Here is an 18356-nt window from a genome sequence, read left to right as displayed (position 1 = left end):
AAGTGCTCATTTATTCTTTTTTTTTAACTTATTTATCCCTTGATTCTGCACAATACAGTATATGCAGACATATATTTTCTAAATCTCTAATAGTGTATGTGGTAGTTCTTGATCACATATGTAGATTTCTTTTCTTCTCTATTGATTACTCTAAACAAAAAAGATTGCTATATCTGTTGATATTCAGCATTTCAGAGTGAAAACACATATTTGCTGCAAGACAGTGAAGCAGTCAGCTCTATCCTAAAAATTCAGCAGATTCTTTTATTCTTCTGGTTGTAAATATTAGGAATCTGGTCCATATAGTGCAGCAGCTTCAGGGATGTCAAGTAACCTCATCAAAAATTTGAAAATTTTCCAAAGAGCCACCAAAGAGTTGCAAATCACCTTTTTTTTTAAAGCACAGAGTGGAAATAAATCCAATTGTGGAGAAATGTTGAAAGCAATACTGTACTGCTTCTCCCACAAGTCACATGCTTCAGCGTTAAATCTCATTTTCACTGGTGGAGTACATCATACATCAACTTTTAAGATGGGCTGTATTTATAGTAGCTTAGAAATTTTAAAAGGGTGATGAGGTCACTGTTGGAAGGCTTGGATGCGTCACTGGAAAATGTCAGCTAACAACTGGACAGTCATCACAGCTGGAGACATCTTCAGCGTACTGTACGCAGCACTTTAACAGTCACATGTTGAAAAATGGTGCACTCAGTCGGCAACCTGATGCAAATTCAACCACCAGAATTATGTCTTCTTTTGCCAACAATATGTGATTTGCTGATAAGCAATTTCATGCTGCAATGGAAGGAAACAAATGTCTCCAGCGATGATGGGTGTTTCCAAAATATGTAATAAATATGCCAGTTGTGCATTGACTTTCTAATGGAGGGCAAGAGTGTGTGTGTTTTCTGCTGGGATGACTCTTGGTTCTTTCTTGTCTTTAGATACCAGCCTGTTGATATCATTCAACCAACCAATCATGTATTGCCAGCCTCATTCGGGGATTCTGATTGGCACATTGTCACAGGCAACTCTCTTACCACCACCAATGAGTCCCCACGTAGAAAACCCTCACAGCATGAGCTGGAGAAACAGAGAATGCCAGGTGACTATTTCTTTCTTCTCTTCTACCCTTGTTGTGAAGACTGACTGGGCGCCCGTGCCTTTTTTTTTCTTGTGTCCCCCCCTTCCCTCCCCAACCCCTTTTTTTTCTTTCTTTATTTTTTTTTTTCCTTTTCTTTTTTTTTTTTTTTTTTTTGGTTTTCCTCGCTCTCCTTTCTTACAGAGCATGACCTCCTGAGGCAGGAACTGAACAACCGCTTCCTGGTTCAGACTTCAGAGCGGGGCCGGGGGCCGTCCGCCTCCCCGCTGGCCCCCGTGTCGCTCCTGAGGGCCGAGTTTCACCAACACCAGCACATGCACCAGCACCAACACACCCACCAGCACACCTTCACGCCCTTTCCCGCCAGTCTGCCCCCGGCCGCCATCCTCACCCCGCCCACCGCACCCCCCATGGTGCGTACCCAAGCCAGAAATGTGAGGATAAGTAAAAAAAGCTCCCGTAACTTCCCACCCCCTACCACCTGTCACCTCTCCCAATCTCCTCTTCGATCAACTCCTCCCTTTTTTTTTCTTTACCCCAAAATTCACCAAATATGTCCCCTAGCTGTAGGAACCTGTCCCTTAGAAAAATATGACACCAATTCAGTGTGAATTTTGCTCTGAACTGTCCAATTGCTGAAGTCTGAGAGCTGATGACAAGCTGGGAGCACCACATCTGATCCACTATGAAAAGGACAAATACTGCCACCTCCCCTCAAACACACACTCAAACACACACTCACTAGCACATCTGTTAATTTTCATATACATGCAACTTGCTGCTCAAGTTGATCTAACCAAACCAAGTATGTTTATACTCTGTCACATCCACATCTGTATTGGAATTACATGTTAAAATTGCACTAACATCCATGATATGCATTACGTGTCATAGAAGACTAATGGTACCAAAATTCATTTAGATTATTCATCTCATTCTTAACTTTGACATAGATTATACTGTTTGGTTTTTGGCAGGGATCAAAAAAAGGGGAATTGCCTGGAGGCAGGATTTCAATTGTTTGCATATGGAAGTATTTTAAATGGTTTTGAATGTTTTCATTTGCCCCTTCAAAAGAACAACAAAGAGACTGTCTAATAGATCAGAGTGTGTGTGTGTGTGTGTGTGTGTGTGTCTGTGTGTGTGTGTGTGTGTGTGTGTGTGTGTGTGTGTCTGTGTGTGTGTGTGTGTGTGTGTGTGTCTGTGTCTGTGTCTGTGTCTGTGTCTGTGTGTGTGTGTGTGTGTGTGTGTGTGTGAGTGTGTGTGAGTGTGTGTGCATGCATGCATTCCTACAGGCCTATACATTTGTGTGCCAGTTCCTTGCCACTTGTCTGTATGTGTGTGAGTGTGTGTGTGTGTGAGTGCCTGCACAGCTCCACCATACTTGCCAACGACAAATTCAAAGCCTTGCAGTCGGTCAAATGACTTCATTGTGGATGAAGGGGGGATGACATCACCGCTAAACAGTTTTGATAATGTTTCTAATTGCTTCCGTGCTTTGACTGCCATCAAGTCTAGGGCATGGGGGGTGAGGGGAGGGGGGGGGGTTAAACTGGCAGCTCTCAGATTAGCACACAGGAAAAAAGGTTATGACTATTCATCCATCATTTCAAATGCACAGCAATCTCTGACAGTCAATTCAGACGGGGGCCCCATTTGTAGCTTTTTGGCATTAGTCTAATAGATCTAATCCATCATGTCATGACCTCTGATTAAGAGCCTGTGGTCCCATTAAGGCCCCGTTCCAAGATTATCCCCATCCTGTACATTAGAAATCAAAGCTGTGGTATTTATGGCACAGTCTCAGATAAGTATAGAGACCGTTTAGACGGTTCTTTAGCCAACACATGCCGTTATCTGGTCTGCTGGTTATTCCTGACATGGTAGGAATTATATACAGTACACAGTCCTCCCTTTGAAGATGAAAGAGGCGATTTCCTCATCTTGCTAATGCTGGCATTATGTAGCCAGCGATGTACATCTCTTCCTGTGTTTTTACGACGGGACATGAGACTGCCATTAATGTCTACTGCTGTTTTTTTTCCCTTTTAATTGATATTGTGTTGTTACTTAACTTATGCCTTTTCCCTTTCCTCCCTCACTCAGTAACAATGCTGTTTTTCTTCCCTTTGGTGCTTTGCTTAGAGAGGCAGGAGTAATGATGATGTTGTGGTTGTTTTTACTGTTTTGTCATGAAAGGAAACTGAGTATAGCCCAGTTGTACGTCCTCTCCCTCTCCCTCTCTCCCTCTCTCTTTCTCTCTCTCTTATTTTCTCCTGCTCTCTAGACGGCCCATGTCATTTCAACTATGTAACAGCCCTTGGCTAATGGCTGTAATTAATGAAATTATGAAGCCTCTATATTTGTTTATTGTTCACCGCCCTCAAGCAGCTGGCTTGCCAAATGACAGCACTGAATGTCTTTCCTACCCCGCCCCCTTGCCCCTGCCATGTCTTTGGACAAGGAATATCCTTAATTGTTATAAGATGAAATATTAAGCTTTAATTAGCCAAAGCTGTTTACTATAAAACTGTGACAGGCACCATAAATTATGAGGGCAAGAGCGTTTTTTTTTTTCTTTCTTTTTTCTTTTTTTACAAGGCTGTAAAGCGGCATGAGTCCCTCTCCCAGTGTCAGACATTAAACAGGCCGCGCCTTCAGAAATGCAGAGGACCTGTTTAATGAGCTCGGAAGCTGGCTCGACGTTTCCTCTCAATAGACTGTCTGTCTTTGATTTGGGCCCATTATCACCCACGGACAGGCCCGCCAACACCATCGCCGCCACTGCTGCCATTTCGCGTGCAGATGTGAATGGCCCTGCTTCACCAGAGGGCCCCTGACCCAAACCCCGTGTCTCCACCAGGAGTTTAGCCAAGCCCACACCCACTCTCCCGTCAACCACCCGTGTCGCAGCACACGCGCACACAGACACACTGATTCATACCCACTCATTTTCCTGTTTTATGTAAACCAAAAACGTCTGCGCCTGCCAAGAGAGCTTTGTGAAAACACTCGCAAAAAGTACCTGCAAATGGTTTGTGTATTTGCGGAATAGGAATAAGTTACTGTCACTTGTAATTAGCCTGTTTCAAAATAGAGAGCCAGTATTGGCTTGCGAACAGACATACAAAGTCCTCATTCATACATGGGAAGGCATTCTCGGCTCTCTCTCTCTCTCTCTCTCTCTCTCTCTCTCTCTCTCTCTCTCTCTCCTCTCCCTCTCCCTCTCCCTCTCCCTCTCCCTCTCCCTCTCCCTCTCTCTCTCTCTCTCTCTCTCTCTCTCTCTCTCTCTCTCTCTCTCTCTCTCTCCTTCTCAGTTTACTGACTAGATTGCCATGTGTTCAGGACATGATCAGAAACTGTTTTTCATATGAGGACATAGTTTTATATGGCAAATTACAACTGAGATTATTTTTGTCCGTCCAGTCTAGGCGAAAGCTCTGCCACAGAAAAGGTTTCCTCACATCCATTCAGCAGTTCAAGGTTATGTCAGTTTCATGCTGATCTGTCCTGAATTAGCCTAACCATTGCAAATGCCATCGACTCGATGTCTCAGTTTCAATCATAAAAGCTAGACTGCTCACACAAGAGGCTCCATATATTCTTTCCATGATCTTATAAAGACAGAATTGGCCTGCTTCTTGACTGAAACTCTTTTGAAGTCTGGTTTTCCTACACCAAAAACAAGCTATATGTCTCTTCGTGCTTCCCTTCCATCTATAGCATCAGGGCATGCACTAAAAAAAGAAAGCCATAGCAGTCAAAAGTAATTAGATTCACATTTCTACAAATTTTCCAGTGAATAGAAACAACTGGTCTGGTTTTAAAACGGTCTGATTCCCGAGCCGGGCCCCAACGCCCAACCTCTGTATGCTCAATTGGAAAATCATGCAGGCTGTCTTCACCTTGGCAGTCAGCGAAAGCGGTCGTATTGTTAGTAATTTAACTGCCTATCTGACCATGCAGTTTAAGTAAACCCATGACTGGTGCAAGCCAGCTGCTTCACTCCAGGGCTTATTAGTCTGGACCAGAACCCTGCTTATTACCATTTGCAGATGTTGATCATGTGTTTTGTTTTCTTGATGTAAAAATAATGAGATGTTATTATTAAAGAAGGCTTATGCATGATGTATTTTGTAAAAGTATATCACTTGGCGGACTTTTGTTTCCTAATTCTTTTCTCTCTTATGTCTTCCAGTTCGACAAGTACACCCCTAAACTGGACAATCCATTCATCAGACATTCAAACGTGAGTTCTCATTTACATTTGTTATTTGCATTTGGCAAATCAAATATTTGACATATTTGAATGTTGCCGTGAGAGCGTTTAATGTGGCTGTGGTTTTGTGTGTGCATATGCTTGAGTCTTGTAAGTATCTCTGTATGATTTTTTTTAAGGTTTTGTGTCTTCCACCATTCCCTTTTCTCCCCAGTTTTTCCCTTCCTACCCCCCCACCATGCCAGGCATGCCCCCGCTGCTCCCACACTCAGGACCCTTCAGCTCGCTGCAAGGAGCCTTCCAGCCCAAGGTCAGCCCCACATCCCTACCCTCAAACCACAATTTACAGATAAAATTCAAGCACGCATGGGCACTTAAGGCTTACACACTTGTACATAAGTGACACAAAAACTCACCTTTACTGCACACAAAAAAACAATCCCAAAAGATTTGAATTCTTCATAAAACACACCCAAATGCACTGTAGAGTCACCTACTGTAAGTGTAAAAGAACTATTTAAAAATGATATTGTGTGTTAAGAGTATCAAGGTATTGCATGGATCAAAATGACTGACACATACTGTACTATTTAACATATTTTACCACACAAAATTCCCCCTGCTGTCTGTCTTGGGTAAGAAAAGCAACAGATCTTTGTATGTTCAAGATGGGAAATAGGATCCCCATAAACCTCACTCCTCACTCCATTTAAATCAATTACCACGGACTGTGCAAACTCTGAGATTTAACTGGACCTGAACCACTGTCAGAACTCTGTGCACCTACCCAAGGAAACCTGTCTGTCTAGGAGAGCAGAGGAGGAAGGTTGCAAAAGGGCGGTGGGGATGGGGATGGATAGGAAGAGGTGGGAGGTTGTGGGTCTGTCTGGCAGATGCCCAGCGGCTGTGACCCGGTGTAAGCCACCAATCAAAGCTGGCCTAAATCCTCTGGCCTTATTCCCAGTGGGCTCTGTCATGGAGGGGCCCTTTTGTCAAAGGCCCCTCCAGATGGTTCAAGGAACACTCTTATACGTCCAAAGCCCCTGCTAAGTATTCTTAGAGAGACGCTTGGGGGAGGCTTGGGATGTGTGTTTGTGTGTGTGTCTGTTTGTGTGTGTGTGGGGGCTGGTGACCCAGGTCACCCTGCAGGTTCTTCCTATCCCTGATGTTGGGATGGATTAATAAAGCTGATCTAGACACTTGTGCTCCAAAGATTTAAAGAGGAGATCAGAAAGATCAGAGATGTGTTAGTCTGGCATGACTCAGTCCGTGCAGCATCATCGCAGTTTTATCTACTGACGTCAGCTTTGCAGTAGCAATAGTTGAGGATTAGTGAGCTATAGTGCTACTGAGGAAGGATACAAGGCCATATAGGGATGCTGGCATCACTAGCTGGAGGAGTTTCTCACAGTTTCTTAAATGCATCCATGGCACAGACATCAACACTGACTACATCATATTTATACACAACTATTCCTTTTTCTGCTGAAGCCCTTAAGTAAACCTTACACCTCATTTTTAGAGTTATTATATGAGCTCAAAATACCTCCTAATGTTTGACATACAGTGTGTAACAAATTCTGTCCTTTTTTTTAATCTGCTACAAATGTTTTAACAATATCTATCTGATCATTTTGTATCTCTTTCCTTCTTTCTCTCTCTCTTTCTGTCAGGCATCCAATCCCATCGACGTAGCAGCACGTCCTGGAGCAGTACCTCACACACTCCTACAGAAGGATCCGCGGGTAAGCATCAGGCCATCCCAGACAGTCTGTTCTCACTGTTCTTTCCGATGAGCCTCACATGTTGTACATGTGTGTCCCAGACAGATGTGGGTACGTGACTTTGTATTCACATCTCTCTGAGACAAAGTATTCTCCTTATTACCTCTATGGACACATGTATCCAAAGTGCCTTAAAGTAAGGGCAGGGATTTTTAAATTTGGATAGTCCCACCGTGAATTGAGCCCCCTCAATACGGCTGATGTTTGAGCTCGGCAGGACTGCATATTTTGGGTACTCACTCATCATTGATGATGGTAATGATTGTCTGTTTGTCCATACAGATAACAGATCCATTCAGGACATCTGTAAGGGTAAGTGTTTGACATGTCCATCTTCTGTTAAATGTTTCATCTCTCTGGCCAGGCCACAAAGTTAAAAACTACAAATTCTTCAACAATCACTGTTTAAAGACATGCAGGCTTTTGGCTGTATTTAAGGTTAGCTGTGTGGGGTTAAAGTCAGGGTTAGATTTTATTAATCCGTTGCCTGGTTGAACATTCTGACGAGTTCCCACTTTGTAGTTTGGCCAGAAAATCTCAATGCCAGAATCCATTTTTAGCTCCCCATATCAAAGCCAGCCGGCTAACCTCGGTTTCTCTCTAAATTTTTAGAAACCTGGCAAGTGGTGCGCAGTGCATGTCCAGATCGCATGGCAGATCTACCACCACCAGCAGAAAATGAAGGTGCGTGAGATGGAAAATCATGTCGGAGTCTTGTCTCAGTCTAGTTATGTCAAACTACATAATAATATACGGTACACATCAGGGCTTCATGTCATAGTTACATTTTTACCTGTTAAATCATCTATAATCATGTTATTGGATTTAGAAAAACCATGTGTTAAGACCCTGTGGGCGGGAAAGGCAGATCACATAAAATGAACAGAAAGCAGTAAAAGTTGGAAGGACCATTGTGTAAGATTTAAGGCATCTAGCGGAACAGACTTGGTAGAAATGAAATATGATAATCATAAGTATGTTTTAATTAGTGTATAATCCCATGAAAATAAGAATTGTTTCCATTATCTTAGAATAAGCCCTTTATATCTACATATGGAGCAGGTCCTCTTCCATAGAAGCTGCCATGTCTCTACAGTAGCCCAGAACAGATAAACTAAACACTGGCTCTAGGTTCTCCTACATGCTTGGAAGAGGGCAGACGGAATTCATCTGGTTGCAGTCTGCAACCTCACTACTAGATGCCAGTATATCTTACACACTGGTCCATTAATAGTTACACAAAGTACCGCAGAAATTATGTCTCCTGTTGTGAAGTGTCCTTGACAAACACATTCTCAAAAATACATTTAGAAGGTTACATTTCATAAGCGTAAATAAAGACTCTGTAAATAGCTTAATGCACTGAAGAAGAAGAAGAAGAAGAAGAAGAAGAAGAAGGAAGAAGAAGAAGAAGAAGGAGAAAGAAGAAGAAGAACTTTGTTTATCCCATGGATATATAAAGAGAACTGGATGCAGCATCGAAAGCCGGGCCCCATTGATTCCTAGTAAAGCTGCTCAGTGACGCACTTCACACTTTAGAGAAATTACCTGGATGAAAACACACTGTGCACGCCCTATAGGCCCCATTCGCCCTCAGAGCACACACACTAGAGACTTTCGCCAGCTGAGACAGCTAACCTCTGGTTTAGCCCTCCGGCTAACTTGAATGGGGATAAAACAATTCAATCATGCGGCTCTTCTAAACTTTCAAAATGTGATCGGTCAGAATGGATCAAATTCTGATAGTGAAACTAGTCATTTCACAGAGGGTTGTGAAGCTCAAAAAAATGTAACCACAATTTTACAGCTGCTCCTTGTGTGCAGGAAAAATGCTTTTTGGGCCCCTGTTGGACCCGGAAGCTGTAGTTCCACAGTTAAGCTAATATGTCAAATTGGTTTCATAGTCTGGCACTGTTTCTGGAGGCTTGATTGATCCCCATGGGGAAATTGATATGCTGCATTTGTCCCATCCTATACACACAAACACACACACACACACAGACACAGACAGTAGGACCCGTGCAGTGCCTGGGGATCCACTAAAAGGGGTAGTAGATCATAAAACATTGCATTTATAGCACTCAGTAACATGATTAATAGCTAGTTATAATTGTATTGACCAAAATGCAACTTGTGTACATAGGCATGAAATACCCACTAACAAAGGGTGGTGTGGCCTCACCACACCCTGAACCCCCGTTACCAAGGATTTAGTTTTCCTAATCGGCTTACATATATTTGTTATAAGACAGTTGGCCAGAATTGAAGACATGGAGCCATTGTTGATATACTGGTCTTCCTCTGATCTCTCACCCAGTGTTGCCGAGGATAAATCCCTCTCACTCTGTTGTTGGAAACGTTTGGTGCTGTTGCCTACCGACCTAATTCCACCTCTCCTTGTCTCTGCCTCTCTCGACTACAGCAAATGCAGCTGGATCCTCACAAAATAGACATGAATGGGAAGCTGGACCTGTTCAGTCGACCCCCAGCTCCAGGAGTATTCCCAGGGTTCCCTTACCCTCATGACCTGGCACGACCCCTCTTCTCTTCCTCAGGTCAGTGGGGTCTCCCAGTACCCTGTGCAGGTTGATTAGCTGCACCCTCCAAGACAAATCATTCGAAACACTCCTATTATGCCATTCTCAAAGCCTTCCAATGGCATTTTTTTTTCTTTATGTAAATGAGCATTTATAGCTGCATGTCGGCATTGTTCTTCCACTACTGTAATGGCCTGATTTTTTTTCTCTCCTCTCTTGTAATGTTCACTTAATTATAGTGCTTTTGTAGCAAATGTTTTGCCCATAAAGGGAGTCAGATATGTCTATGAATATGGATGACTCTCGGTTAGGTAATTGACTGATTTGCCCTGCGTTGGAGGGCAACAGAGAGGAGAACGGCCTTTGACTGGTAATTATGCGCTGGCGTGTCAGATGCACTCCTGTAATTGGTTCTTTCATTAACAATTCATGGAATATGGGTGATGGTAACAGTGTTTTGTGAAAGAGGCCAGCTTGTTGCAGAGTCAGGAACTGACCTCAATAACCAGCTATAGACTCACACACAAACATGCTGCAATAAAAGCAAAATATTGGTTGCTAATTTGCTCAGCGGCATTACTCCGCCATCTCTAAACCCATCTAGCATACATGCATATTCAACAGATTTGTTTTACCGTAGCAGAAAATACCTGTCTCGCATTTTAGTCATGGCTTTTTTAGTATCTCTTTCTCTCTGCATGGCTAATTAGAGAGTTTATAACTGTCTAATTGGATAATAATAACCTTGTCATGTCCTCTTTGCTCCGATAGGCTCCGGCCACCCAGCTCCCTCCCCGTACGGTCCTGCCCCCCACCCCAGCGGCTTCCTGCCTCCTAGCCATTTGGCAGGTAAGTGTAAGTAACTCCACGTTCAAATTTTTCTTATACATTTATCTTCTTTTTTCTCTCCATCTCTCTCCGCTCTGTCCCTTTTCCTTGTTGAACTCATGTTTTAAACACATAACAAGCCAATAAGGTGTAATTTAAAGCCTAGATATTACTGGTTTTGATCTAAGGTTCATTTGAAGGTTAATATGGAGTCCAGCTGGCCAGTATAGTCACTTCTTGAGCAAACTCTCAAGTTCATGGTAATGGAGAGCTTAGTCATTATGAAATCACAACAGTGTTATTCATAACACAGCTTTAAATAACTCTGTGTGGGATTATTAAAAAGACATAGCTAGCTTAGTCTTCAGTTTCCAGCGCTATTTGTCATCCTTCATTTGTTTGGGCAAACCAAATGTAGTGCAACAGCATATATAAGACTATTTTTTGGGGGGGCATGCCAAGTTGAGTTAATAATTCATAGCAGCAGTGATGGAGGTTAGTTAATGTGGATTTATGTGTGAATTTAATTATTTATTTATTCATTTCTATTCCACCCTTTTATTTGAGACACTGTTTTGGTTCAGAGTGGCAAGTCGATTTCATGGCTTGAGTCAACCCATTTTGTTCTTATGAAAACATGGTGCACTGAGGAGGAAGACTTAGTGAATAAAAAAAATCCCTTTCCATGGAATCCATGTGTGAGGCCGAGGAGATTTCTCAATTCTTGTATTTTGTGATATATCAACAAGCCCCAGCGCAGCTGTCTCACAACTGAAAATCCTTAAACCCTAATCTGTAGATAAGTTCTGCATTTCCTGATGGGAAATAAAAATTGGGCTGCAAATTGATTGATGTTGTCGACTGACTTATCCAGATAAATATTTGTGTTATTACTATAAATTTGGAGCCTGTGTCAGTGGAGACATCAGACAACGATTCTACAGTTAAGCCACTGTGGTCTGTTTAGTTTAATTTATACACCTTCCAATTCCCCTGTCCTATCACAGTCCATTTCCTGCTCAGCTCCAACAACTCAAAACTAATTTCCCCATCAAACAGTGTAGTTCCACTAGCCCCAGCAGAGACACTCCACTCCAGTTAGTGGCAGTGAATCCAGCATCCAGGAGGCCTGGCTACTGCAGGATTACCAGGCAGAGAGCTAGGGTGGCAGCGCTAAAAAAAAAGAAAAAAGAAAGAAAGAAAAAATCAGCTCGCTTGTAAGAGAAAAGCCGAGTGGAACGGGTTGGTGTTGTGGTGAGCACCACTAGCCAGCCCCCCCTTTGCTAATCCCTGTTTGGCATTTTGCAGATCCTTTCAGTCGCTCCAGTTCCTTTGGCGGCCTCGGCAACCTTTCAAGCAGTGCCTTCGGAGGATTAGGCAACCCCTCGCTTGGTAAGCGCTGGCCCCCTCTCCTCCTCCACCGCTCCCCCCTTCAATCTGGCCCTTGTGGCCAGTAACAGAACAGAGCAGGACAGCGTTAGACCACAGGGAGAGCCAGGAGGGGAGGAAGAAAAAAAAATCAAGACACTTTGCTCTAGTTTCTGTGTCAAAGCAGCCCTAGCCCAGGGAGGCCCAACAATGCAGTACAACACACCACAAGCAAACCTCCTCCCTGCCTCCACTTCATCCACCAACTATGTTCCCAACAGCCTGGCTTTAATCTGGCTGAACTACTGCCAACAGGCCCTCCCAGGTTCGCTGTTTGGTGGCAATTCATTGATTAATTATTTGACAAGCCCCTTCTGCACCACCATGGAGGGCTGCCTCTTTCCCCCCTGCATCCTTCTCTCTCTTGCCTTTCTCTCTTTCTCTTCATCCCTCCTATTTTTGTGTGCCAAATCGGTCACCCTGTTGTGAAAAAAGGATGTGATTGGAATAGACATGCCGTGGAATGCTAAGGTCTCCCTTGGCTTTTCACAGCCCTCAACTCTAGAGGGCAAGTGCGTCTCCCTTCTTCATCCAGTTCAGAAAGGGAGGGGGGGGCCCTTTAGTCCAAAAGCAAATGAGTAGAGTTTTTTTCTTTGGGTGGGAGGAGCCATTAACCTCTAACTCTTTCAAGCAGCTTCAGTGAGAGAACCTCCAGAGACAAAGACAAAAGCAGCTTTTGTTGTCGAGTCTTTCTCATCTTATGTATCCTCAAGAAGGTTTTGTGTGAAATTAACTTACAGTGGGTCCCACGCCTGTCTCCCCTTTCCTTCCAGGGTCCAACAGTATGTTTGGCACCAAGGAAGGGCCAGGAGGATTGCCCACATTTGGCAGCCCCCACCACGACACCTGGAACAGGCTTCGACGCACCCCGCCGTCTTTCCCCACCCCGCCACAGTGGCCCAAAACTGTGGACACTGAGAGGAGCAGCTCAGCCAACAGCCACGAGAGAGAGCGAGAGAGGGAACGGGAAAGAGAGAGAGAGAGGGAGAGAGAAAGAGAAAGAGAGAAAAGAGACTCGTCCATCGGAAAAGAGGAGAAGGATAAAGACAGGTGAGTTTGAGGCTGAGGAAAATAATGTTTGCTTTTTTCATGTACTTCTTGAATATTATTTGGAGGGTATTAGCTTCCACTTTTACTCAGGGTACAATAATATTTCTGCAATATTAAAATGACTAGAAATGTTTGTTATCTTCACAAGTCAACATTTGACCTGAGACTTCTGTTACTGGATTGTTTCAAAGCATGATGTGATTACCCCAAGAAGGTAACCAATCTGATCATCCTACACGTAACAAAAAAACATTTAAAGGATAGAAATTGCGAATATTTGGTTATACATAAAAACATTAGCCACATAAGAACACAAATACATGATCACAACTCTAATAGACACAGTAATGATCTCTTTTCCAGCTAGCATTAGCATCTATCTAAGAGCCACAAAATCACCTCTGGAAAAAGAAAGCTGCACCATTAAAGACTAAAGAAAAAATAACAATCCTCCAGTCCATTACTAGTATCCGTGGAAACTGTGATAAATGTAATTCATATATCCAGCAAAAAAACAGACTTAAATCAAAAAGGCAGCAAGCAGCTCCAGCAGAAGCATATTTGTCAAAGATAAATTGGACAGATTTCTCTGGATGATATTCGAGCAGGTTTTAGTGTCAAATTTAAAGGCAGTGAACATGAACAGAGGAAGAAAAGAGGAGGGTAATCCGTATGTTTTGAAAGGCAGTTATTTAATGTTATTGTAGCCTTACCTTAACACGATCCACCTCTACAGGATGCATGCTTTTAAGTGACTAACTAAACTATCATGTCATTACAGGGATTCTGTGGAACGCAACCGCCACTCCAACCGTTCCTCTCCAGCCTCTGCACCGGTCAGCTACCAGATCAGCAGCCTGATACGCTCCAACAGCCAGAACTCCAATGATTCGGGGCGCCACCACAGTGGCAGCGTGGACCGAGTCCGTGAGGCCGAGAAGGAGCTACTGGAGCGCCACAGAGACTCAGCCACGTTGGCTGATGTGAAGGTTAAGGAGAGCCGCTCGCCTGGCAAGGAGATGCTAGAGAGGAGACCCTCAGAAGACTCCATCAAGTCCACCCATCGCTCTCCTTCTCCATACTCCAAGGCAGTGATCAATGAGCAGGGCATGAAGATGGCAGGTGGGCCCCCACCTACACTCAAGGATAGCGAGAGGAAAGAGCCTTCTCCTGCAGAGCTCCTACACAAGGTGAAAAATGACATGAAGATTAAGGAGGAGAGGAAAGAGGAGCAGGAGGTCATGGTGGTGAGTTCTGAGCCTGCTCCCCAACCACAGGCCCAAGCTCTTTCTGCTCTTACCAACCCACACCACCACCACCCACCTTTGTCCCAGCAGCCTCTTCCCTCACCACGTGGTGACATCTCTGCATCGGGTCTGCATGGTGTCCCCATGGGACATTCGCTGCCCCTTTCCATGAGTGCCATGCCCCAGTTGGGCAGCCTAAATGTGTTAGACCGGGCTCGCATGGCTCCCTTCATGGGAGTGAGCCCTCTGGCAGGAAGGGAGCGCCTGCCCCACCCAGCCTTCCCTTGGGACCCACTTAGAGAAGCCTACCGTAACCTGGACCTGCAGCGACGCATGGACTTCCAGCTCAGGGCCGAACAAGGACATCGCTTCCCTAGTGTGTACGAACAGGAACGAGCCTACCGCGAGAGGGAGGCTCATGACTACTCTCACCACGAGCACCTGTTGGAGGTGCGCAGAGAACACGAGAGGATGAGGCAGCAGGCAGAGGAGCGAGAGCGCCTCCACCTGAGGGAGGAGCTGGACCGAGCACGCCTCCATCAACTGCACCAGTCCCCAATGGAAGGTCATCTTCCGCACATGCCCCCCTTTATGCCTCACCTAGGCGGCATGCCCTACCCCAGACTCAGCCCCTCCACAGGACACAACGGCCTTCTGAACAGAACACCCCCTACTGCCGCACTCAGTGCCCCCCCGCCCCTCGTGCCAGCTGGCAGTGCCAGGCCAGCCTCACCCAGGAGGACTACCCCCCTCACTAGCACCCAGGACCCAAGGGACTACTCCCCATCTCGCAACCCCAAAGAGGTAGAGGCACGGTAGCTTCTTACAAAAGTGCACAAAGTCTTAGTAGATGCACTCACAAGCCCCACTCCCCCAATCTGAAACCTTCTTGTGAACAAAATGCACTGCTCTTCACCAGAGAAGAGCAAAACTCCCTAAGGGAAAGGGTATGATTGTACAAAGTAAAGGTGTGTAAGGCTGATTAAGCACATGCCATGACTTTATTTTTAGTGGACTGAAGGTTGAATAATGTCGAGAGAACACAAATATGTGTATGTTTATATCCGATTTAAATATTTGATAATTATTAATATATTAATCCAATACCTTCTTTTTAGCTTTGTGCGAAAAGAGAGGTCATGAAATGAGTTTGTACATTTCCTATCCTTGTTCCATGTATAGATATCATTTCTATGAATTTTATGTATTTTGTGCATTAGTCACACCTTTTACAATATTTATCCCAGTTGATTGTGAGACATATCCATTATGACCCACTGTAAAAACTGGATTTTGGTTTCAACCTTCAGTAATTTAACCTCATGGTACCAGGATATCCTCAATGATGACAATGTACAATGTTACATTACGGATTTGTTTTGTTCATTTGTTTTGCCTTTGAGATATGCAGATAAATATATATTATGAGGTCTTTGTTCAGTCTCTGTAAAGAATACTGATGTAAATAACTTGTTGATATTCCTTCGCTGCAAAATTACCGTGTAAATTTATTAGGCTTTTTAACCATTTCTAGAAAAACAAAATTAAATGAAACATGGGGAATCACCTCCCTGTTGAACATTAAGGTAACAGACAAGCCTGGCCAATGGATGGAACGTATGAATGGAGGGTGTTGTAAGGGGGCCCAGAAGGATCATCTGCAATCTATGCAAAGCAGCACACAGCACCCTAACGGAGAGATCACCTAGAGGGAGCAGTGGATACTGGTGATACTGAAAGAAACTTGGATTAACTCATGTTTATATTTACCAATGAAATAATGATGGAATTATAAAAAGACTTCCAAGTCACAAACTGGACCAGTCCCAGACAGAAAAGAAGGACACTTTTAAGTGGGTGGCAAAAGGACTTTCTCTGTCAAACTTGTGGTTATGTGCAGTTGTTTTTCTTAGACTCTTGTATACAAAACAAGTAGAGTTTTAGGCGTGCAAAAAATGAAAATGAACATTCATGGTTTAAAATGTACGGAATAAAGTTTGGACCTAATGTCATACATCTGCTGCTTGTCTTTCATCCTGGTACTCATTTTCAGTGCTGACTACAAGTACTGAATTTTTCTGCAGGCCAGACCGACTGAGGAGAATGCTGATGTGCGGTTGATAGGTTTGCCAATAATGCTTGTGCCTCAGTTTTCAGCATTTAGAGTATTTGCTCATCTGATATCAAACTACTACTTTGAAATCATAAAGGCAACTAACTTGGCCAGCAGAGTAGCCTAAGCCATCAGATCATTTGACCGTAATCTGTCATACATGGGCTGCAGAGCTCTTCAGAGGGGATCGATGAGATTTGGCCAAGGCAATACAGGGAGGGACTAATAGGACATTGATTTTGTATGAAAGCAGGTTTTGAGTGTTTGTGTTGCAGGTAACCGGTATTGACTGGCAGCCCAGCGGAATATTGACCCGCGGTCTGGACTCATTAAGAGGAGCAATGATTGGGAGGCAGGCTATCGGATGGTGGAGGAGATGCTCCTCTCTCTTCTCTTACGCCTCCCCTCCTCATGCACACCACTCATCTGCTTTTTTAATGAGGCCGGAAGACGCTCTGGAGTGGGCCGTGGAGGGAGCCCTGAGGCGCCCCGTCCTGTTATTGACAAGACCTCGGCTGTGCTTGCCGCCTGTCCAGAGATGGCCAATTCATCCTGATAATGCCCTGACTACTCATCTTTCTGCTGTGCGCTGTGAGACCCACCAATCCTGTCCCATGGTATCAGCCCATAATGACAGCGTGGATCAAACCGTGGCCAGGTCATTAAGGGATGTTATTGAAAATCAATGGCGCTCCTGTGTTCCACACACTCCACCAGGGTTTTGTAAAAGGGCTCCTTGAAAAGACTGTTTGCCAGAATGGGGCAGGCGTATTGGGAAGACTTAAATTACTATCACTTTCAATTTATGCTCCCGGTAATTGAGCCACATATTCCTCAGATGGGTAGCATCTGTCAGTGGCCAGCTCCACTTTAACTCTATGTGCTTTTAGTCCTAATCATCTAGTCAACAACAGGTACTTAACCCCTGTACTTGTTACTGCATAGTGATTTTTCCTGTAACTATTATTTACCAAGCAAGCTTTGGTAGAAGAAAAACACACACCTTACATTTCCCCCAGACTCAATCACTCTGTCCTGTGCTCTATCCATTTTACGGCAGAGTGTGGAACGGCCCTCCGGAGATGAAAAGCTCCATCAATTTCACTCATCGTCTGGCAAGGTCAATTTATTTCAGCACACAGTCCATCATCAGATGGGAATCAATTGACACATTGCCTAGCATATCCAACCCAAGGTGGGTTATTACAGTGTCTGCAACTGTCAGCTCTTTTCAAAGCTATTCTTCATGTGTCCAGGCTTTTTTTTTTTTTTTCTTGGCATTGTTTATTCTCTATTTTCACTTGTTCATAATTTGGACCATATTTCCTATTTGATAGAATTGTTACTATGACAGGGCTTCATGTAACAGCTTGACACTAAAAAGCGACTGTGATACATGATTGTGTGTTTTTTTTTACACATTTCTCCACTATAATCCCAATTAATAGGATACGGTGGTATCTGAGGTAAGACATTGTTTTATTGTCCCACTAATCCTCTTCATTTATCTGTGAGAAACCTCAATGCTTAGGGTTTGGGATTGAATTTTCATGGTCTCAAATACCTCCAAAAAGCCCTTGGCACAGAGCTCACCCCAGATTCAGCGAACAGTGGAACAGGCCTAAGGGGCTTTTATAGAGCACAATGGCAGCTAATAACACAGTGCCAAGCTAATAAGATGGGCAACAAATGAATGGTTCAGTCCAAGCTCCTTTTCTCTCTTGCTCACTCTTCCCCCGCTGATAAAACATGTATGAAAGCGTTTTTGCGCTGCTATGTAGTGGCTCCCTAGACTTTTCCCCCAGCGAGAGCTAATGCATTAGTTCCCATTTGAAGGCTGTTTTGAAATGGAGATTGGTAATGAGACTGGGGGCCCCCGCCACGATCACATTTGGATTGCTGGGGTCTCCACTGGGCCTGGTGATTTGTGAGACTGTGGCTCTGTTCTGAGTTCAAGCCTATCTCTCTGCGGGGGTTAGCAAACCCTGACAAGAGCCATTCTAAACCACTAAACTATATCTGAACTGTGAACTGAGGGAGAGAGCACC

General features: G+C 44.1%; 1 protein-coding gene across 11 annotated transcripts in view; it reads left to right on the top strand.

The window, feature by feature from the left end:
• The window catches only part of fbrsl1 (fibrosin-like 1), a 283201-nt gene extending 267000 nt beyond the window's left edge, over positions 1-16201 (top strand). For 4 of the 11 annotated variants that reach the window (XM_062418360.1, XM_062418353.1, XM_062418354.1 and 1 more), the window contains 11 exons: positions 1286-1536; positions 5301-5351; positions 5536-5631; positions 6995-7066; positions 7388-7417; positions 7718-7789; positions 9528-9660; positions 10414-10497; positions 11779-11862; positions 12672-12948; positions 13730-16201. In XM_062418360.1, the coding sequence (XP_062274344.1) occupies positions 1286-1536; positions 5301-5351; positions 5536-5631; positions 6995-7066; positions 7388-7417; positions 7718-7789; positions 9528-9660; positions 10414-10497; positions 11779-11862; positions 12672-12948; positions 13730-15014 (2435 nt within the window). In that variant the 3' untranslated portion in view covers positions 15015-16201. Of the gene's footprint in view, positions 1-944; positions 1106-1285; positions 1537-5300; positions 5352-5535; positions 5632-6994; positions 7067-7387; positions 7418-7717; positions 7790-9527; positions 9661-10413; positions 10498-11778; positions 11863-12671; positions 12949-13729 lie in introns of all 11 variants that reach the window. The other 7 variants (XM_062418362.1, XM_062418358.1, XM_062418352.1 and 4 more) reach the window with 6 other exon arrangements.
• The last annotated feature ends 2155 nt before the right edge of the window (positions 16202-18356 follow it).

This window comes from Scomber scombrus, chromosome 4 (genome assembly GCF_963691925.1).
Source record: "Scomber scombrus chromosome 4, fScoSco1.1, whole genome shotgun sequence".
Lineage (NCBI taxonomy): Eukaryota > Metazoa > Chordata > Actinopteri > Scombriformes > Scombridae > Scomber > Scomber scombrus.
Note: the sequence above shows the minus strand (reverse complement) of the source record. Positions and strands in the feature narration are given on the sequence as shown.